General features: G+C 37.4%; 1 protein-coding gene across 1 annotated transcript; it reads left to right on the top strand.

Annotated features, from left to right (window-relative positions):
- The first annotated feature begins 563 nt into the window (after nucleotides 1–563).
- Nucleotides 564–5,978, top strand: LOC112529166 (U-box domain-containing protein 43-like). Its single transcript, XM_025140277.1, has 3 exons — nucleotides 564–2,241; nucleotides 3,326–3,644; nucleotides 4,152–5,978. The coding sequence occupies exons 1-3, from the start codon at nucleotides 1,012–1,014 to the stop codon at nucleotides 5,648–5,650; spliced, it is 3,048 nt and encodes a 1,015-aa protein (XP_024996045.1). The 5' UTR covers nucleotides 564–1,011; the 3' UTR covers nucleotides 5,651–5,978.
- The last annotated feature ends 1,011 nt before the right edge of the window (nucleotides 5,979–6,989 follow it).

Genomic DNA, 6,989 nt, shown 5'->3' with positions numbered 1-6,989 from the left:
AGTGTTTGATGATAAGCTTACTCGGTTGGACGTTATACTTTTGTGCTCATTTTGATCGTAATCTGCTTGTCTTTGCTAGTTTATAGATGTCGCTGATGAATTCCTTTGTTCTGAGATATATTTGGCTTGGTTTTTCATGGAATAAACTTGTAAACTACAATTAGTCCCATAGACGTCGACAAGTGAGCAGAAGTGGCATCTGGTTTCAAATCTTCTAAATCTTTACTCACCATCATTTCTCAATATGTTTTACTTGCTTTGAAGATCAAAGCAATTATGGAATAAACTCCAAGCTTTGAAAATAAAACAATTTTTTTAGGAATTGATTGCTGAAATCTATTGGAACCCTTGTCCCATACCGATTTTCATCTTAAAATACAAAAGAAATAATAAATTGTTAGACTTCTTTGAGGCGTGCTTGCCACTTTGCCTGCATGTAAAACTGGTTTATTGATGGAACTTCTTCATTGAATAGCTACATATATGTTTATTAGATGGGTCAAACTAAAAAAGTGAAAGCTTGAAACTGTAGGCCTAAAAAAAGACAAATGTCTGTTTATGTAACAATAACATAGGCCTTTTTTTGACCTCCAGCAGCACCATCACCACCATACTGACACCCTCAAATGATCACCCATAACCACCACCACCCACCGGATCAACACACATATTTGTTTGGAGTTTTACTTACACCCTTTTACATAAGTGATAATATTTCATGATCATAGAGGTGTATCAACGTTATTTTGGGTTTGTTTACCTTAGCAGCTGTCTAATTTTTACATCAACTAATTGTAATATATTTCTTGATTCTTGGACCTTTGAAATTATCTTCTTATCAATTCAAATTGAATTAGGTGGTGGTCACAGGTTAATGCTAGCAATTCTTGGCAAGAAAAGAAGTTGGTGAATGAACTTGGAAGATTGTGCGTTATAGTTGCTCACTTCTGATATCAAAATCATAGGCAATTAGTATTTTTAGTCTTTTTGGTTCTTTTTGCCATAGCGAATATGGCAGATCTCCTACCACTTGGTACCATTTTGGCTGTAGCTATTAACCAGGTCATCAAAACGGCTCATGCTGCCAAAGATATAGTTATAGAAAAGGAGAGTTTCAGGATCCTCTCGGCTCACCTATTTGATATTGCGCGTGTCCTAAAGGAGCTGGAGCTAGGAAAATTGAACGAATCACCAATTGCAGGAAAAGCTTTGGAGAATCTTGACACAGATGTGAAAAGGGCCAATGCCCTTGTGGAGAAGTACAAGAATTGCGGCCGCTTCTACTTGCTGATAAAGTGCAGGCACATTGTCAAGGAGGTACAAGATATAACAAGAGATATTGGGAAGTCGCTAAATACTTTATGCCTGGCAAACACCGAGGTCCTATCTGGGATATCCGATCAAGTAATCAGGTTACAAAGCGAGATGCAAAGAGCCGAATTTGTAACCAGTCAATCTAAACTCCAAATCCTCGATAAATTGGATCAAGGGCTTACGAATCAAAAACTTGATCAGGGCTTTGCCAATGATATCATCAAGGATATAGCGAAGGCGGTTGGCGTGACTGTTGAACCCTCTGAGATAAGGAAAGAACTAGATAGCTTCAAGAGAGAGAAAGAAGAAGCGCAAAACCGAAAAGAGAGAGCCGAGGTTTTTTTCTTGGAGCAGATCATTAAGTTGTTGTCCCGAGCAGATGCAGCTAGGGACTATGAACACATAAAAGATCAGTATATGCAAAGGCTACGGGCGATTGAATGTTATGATTCAAGAGAAGAATCTATTCCACCTTATAAGGCTTTCATTTGTGGCATTACTAAAACCGTAATGGTGGATCCTGTTAGCCTCTCCAATGGTACTGCATACTCGAGGGTGGCTATTGAAGAATGGTTCGAGTCTGGAGAAAAAACGGATCCTGTCACGGGTGAATCACTTGAAGATTTATCTTTCAGATCAAATATTCAATTGAGAGAGTCGATTGAAGAATGGAAAGAGCTCAACTACTGCATGAGAATTAGATCCTGCAAGCCAAAATTGCTGTCTGAAAAAGATTCATCTGTGAAAGATGCCCTTTTCCAAATCCAGGAGCTTATAACAGAGGATTCAATCAATAAAGATTGGATTTCCATTGGCGGTCTCACTGAATTGCTCATTAGCGTACTCCCAAACTTGGATAACCAACAACTCAAAACAGAAGTATTAGTTACATTAAAGAATGCCGTTGAAGGACATGCAAGAAACAAGGTTAGAGAATGCTCTTTCTTATTGGGAAATTTTGTTAAATGACCTTCTGACAGGTTTGAGGATGACACTGCTAGCCTAGAAACAGTCAAAAAGTCATAGATTAATGTGTGGAGGCCATTTAGCCAAATAACCCCTTTCTTCTTATTATATATATATATATAGGTGGAGGTTCAAACGAGAACCCATGTGATTTACGAGAACGTAAGAACAACCCAATAACCTCAAACTTTTTTAATTAATAAATTAACTTTTATTATATATAAATAATTTAATAAGGACAATAATGTAATTAAGTAATTTTTATAATTTTTATTTTATTTTAATTAACCATAATTATCTTTTCACGTTCCATGTTTTTCTCTTGGTAGTTATCTTCTTCTCCTTCGTTCATGATAATCTCCATGGCTTAACATCTTTTCTTCATATCACACCTCTATCACATAAGTATCACACTCATATCATATGATTATCACACTCATATTTTATGATTACACCAAAATTTTAACTTATCAATCAAAACGATAACCCAAGTGATGTATAACAGTGATTATCACACCCTTATCACATGATTATCACACCCAAATCACATGATGACACCAAAATTTTAACTTATCAACCAAAACGTTAACCCAAGTGATGTATAACGGTGATTATCACACCCCTATCACATGATTACACCAAAATTTTAACTTATCAACCAAAACGATAACCCAAATGATGTATAATGGTGATTATCACACCCCTATCACATGATTATCACACCCATATCACATGATTATCACACCTAGTACAATCCTAACCTATTTCGTAACCGTTTAAAAAATTTGATAAGACTAATGATAATAATGATCGTGTTTAAAAGATTTGATGTTCCATTATTACCCTTTTAATTTTAATTTTTTTTAAATCTTTTTAAATTTTAATTTTAATTTAAAAAATCTTTTAATTTTATTTTTTATCACAATATGAGGTTATTGGGTTGTTCTTGTGTTCTCGTAAATCATAGGGGTTCTCGTTTGAACCCTTCCCTATATATATATATATGTTCATGTTCTTGACCTTATGTTTTGATCTCATCTTATAGGATCTCTTGCTCGAGAACGAGGGGTTTTGTCACATTGTTCCATGCTTAGGGTGTGAATCCAGTCTATCTAAAGCTGCTTTAGACTTGATACTTGAACTAGTGATCGAGGAATCTGGCCATCATATGGATTATACCAGGGAACTCTCGCAGCAATGTAATCCGGTTTCCTTTCTTATTACCATCCTAAAGGGTTCAGAGGTGACTTTAGCTGAGAAAGCACAAGAAATCTTGCAGAAACTCGTAGATGTTGATCAAGAAAATGTTATTAGGGCCGCCAAAGAGGAATGGTATGGACCTCTTGTCCATCGGATAATTCAAGGTTGGAAAACTTTTTCTCTTTCATTTTATCGTTTACATAGACCGGACTGGATTGGACTGGATTCAACTGGACTGCGCATAATTGGACTGGCTGAGTGAGGGGTGAAAAAATTGTGGAAGCATCTGGGTTTTAATTTGACGTGTGTAGTTTAGTAACTTACTAATCTTGTCCATCTCCCCAATTTTTGTTCCACCTATTTTGGTGAGACAAAAAACCTAATTTTTGTCCCATTTAGGCATGTCATGTCTAAGTCTGATGTCGCGCAAGCCTTGGGATAACAAGTTTTTGTTCTATCATGTCCCGCGTACCAAACACACCTGTATTGTTAAAACGAGTTCCCCGTGGATGACGTTAGTGTACTATTTAACAGGGACTACTGTGGGAGGATGGGCTTTTGATCATTTATGTATGTTATCATTCTTCCGCAAAGAAGTATAGGAATCGCTTTATCTTTCACTTCTTTTCTGCATCCAACCTCACTAATAATTGATTTGATTGTTACTGAAGGTTCAAAATCGACAAAAATGGCGATGGTGAGAGGGATTGTTAATTTGGAGCTTGAAGAAAATAACACAAAGTTCTTAGGTGAACAAGGGCTGATTCCACCATTGCTTGAAATGGTATCTTCTGATCTTGAAGCGAAGGAATTGTCGCTATCTATGCTCATAAAGCTTTTAGGAAGTCGGGAGAACAAACCGCTTTTCGCAGCCGCTGGTGCAGTTCCTCTTATGGTGGATCTCATGTGTTCTTCCCCTTTACACATCATCATTCTCGCTAAATGCTCGGAAATCCTCGATAAACTTGGTTCCAATGGCGATGGGATCAAGTTTCTTGTCGACATGAATGGAGTCCAACTCGATCTAAACTCTTTAGTCGAGAACCTGCTGGCTTTTCTACGAAATTCCCGTTTACCTTACAATGTATTGAGGCCTGTTTTACGGGCACTTTTTAAAATTTGTGAATCTGATGGCGGGCTCGTGAAGACCGCGGTTCTTACCGCTAGCGGTGTGTCTTTAGTCCTAACTCTTCTTGATCATCCCGATAGTGAAACACGTGAAGCCGCCATCAACCTCCTGTTCTTGTTCTCGAATCATGAACCACAGGGAGTTGCGGAGTTCCTTCTGAAACCGAGAAGATTAGAGGCTTTTGTTGGTCTTCTTGAAAACTCTAACAAAAGTGATGTACAGAAGGCTGCAGTTGGTTTATTAGCAAATGTTCCGAAATCGGAAGTTATTCTCACGAGAAAACTAGTCGAGTTAGAAGGGCTTAAAGCCATCATCGAGATATTGGAATCTGGGAACATGGAAGCTAAAGAAAACGCTTTGAGTGCTCTTTTTCGGTTCACTGATCCAACCAATTTCGAAGCTCAGAAAATGGTGGTTGAACTCGGGACCTATGATTTGCTTGTGGAGTTCCTCAAGAATGGTTCAGTGACAGCAAAGGCACGAGCGGCTGCTCTCATCGGCGATCTCTCGATGCGGAGCTCTGAGCTCACCAAGGCGCCAACCACCCGTCGGTGGTGCTCGTGTTTCGGCGGCACCCGCGTCGCTATTTGCGCAGCTCATGGCGGTTTATGCACCGTGAACGATACGTTTTGCCTTTTGGAGGCGAAGGCATTACCTGAGTTAGTCAAACTCTTACAATCGGAGGTGCATGCCACAACCTATGAAGTGATTCAGACACTTTCAACTCTGGTACAAAAGGAGTCCCCGCGCCGCGGGGCCCACGTTTTAGACGAGAGCGGGGCCGTGGTTCCTATATTAAAGGTTTTGAATTGGGGTTCCGAGTCTTTAAAGGTGGAAGCTTTAGAAGTGTTGGAGAAAGTGTTTATGGTGACGGAAATGGTTGACACTTATGGGTTAACGGCTCGGATACCGCTTGTTCGGTTAACCGGAGGCAGCATTCACGAAGACGGGCATCTTCAGAGGAAGGCGGTTAAAGTATTGTTGCTCATTGAACGTCATTCACGTCGTTCGAATTCACTTGTAACTGGAATGAGTGGGTAAAGATTCCGCTTAGATGTATGATCTTGACGGAAACAGTAGTACTGATCTTTACGTACATCCGATCCTCTGACCCCACCACCGGGTGGGATATACAGTGTTTGGTTTGGCTTATTTGTTAATGTTCTTGTAGGATGAGATGCCATGGGCACCGACTATAAGTTCATCCGTTGTCGTTTTAGTGGTAATGGTAATCTGAACTCTAAAGCGAGGGGTTTTCACGTAAATAGTTGCTCCACCTTTCAAGGTAAAGAATTACATAGATAGGATACATGTGGTACTTGTTTTCATTTGGGTGGGAGAAAAGTCTATGTATACGATTATAATCTTTTCTTAATTGAAGTTAATATATTCCTTACTTTGTTTTAAAATAAGTGTTTATATTTCTATTTGTGTTTATCTAAAAATTAGTGTCTATATTTCTATTTGTGTTTATCTAAAAATTAGTGTATACGTAGATGACTAAATTTACAAATCTGCTTTTAACACATACGTTTAAGAGTTAATAAGGTAGACACATTAATTAAGATAAAGTCATCATTTGATTAAATAAAAGATTTAGGTGGCGTTTGGTTCGCAGAATGTTTTTGGATGTAATGAAATCTGTCAAAGGAATTTGACTTTGAAGGAATTGGAATGGAATGTTGTCAGGTTTGACCACCTGTTTGGTTGACAGAATTGGAATGAAATCTATTAAAGGAATTGGAATCTGTCTGTTTGGTTCACAGAATGTAGTTTTGGAATTGGAATGAAATTCTGGTAAATGACTAAAATACCCTTTTTTGAAAAATTAATTTTTTTTTAAACTTAAAAATATTTTAATATAATAATTATTAATTACTTTAAATTTTTTTTAACTAAAAATAATAATTAAATATTCTAGTGCGTAAAACAATATAAAAATACACAACTCAAATATAACCATAAATCAAATGACGTTACTTAATATTAAAATTGCTTCAAAATCCATCAAACTTGTTCAAAATAATTATATGCCACCATCTTCAAACAATCAAACATATGACGCCAAAATACCAAAGCATGTTTAAATACATGTTCCAAAAGCCATTAAACATCATAGTTTTAAAAAAGAGCTAAACCAACAAGCACAATCATTCTTGCAAAATGTACCTCACAAACTCTTCTCGAGCTTCTCCTTCATAGTTCCAAAAGCTTAACACGGATTTTGGTTCACGTGTTATTTTTCTCAGTGCTTTAAATTCATCATTTACCATATTCACCAATGCATCAACAAGTTTTCCATCTTCGATTTTTGACCAATTACGATACTTTCGCCCATTGATTTTATCCGCCATACCTAATAACGATAAAGATGTAATTA

Source organism: Cynara cardunculus (assembly GCF_001531365.2).
Source record: "Cynara cardunculus var. scolymus isolate 2C chromosome LG 16, CcrdV1, whole genome shotgun sequence".
Classification (NCBI taxonomy): domain Eukaryota; kingdom Viridiplantae; phylum Streptophyta; class Magnoliopsida; order Asterales; family Asteraceae; genus Cynara; species Cynara cardunculus.
Note: the sequence above shows the minus strand (reverse complement) of the source record. Positions and strands in the feature narration are given on the sequence as shown.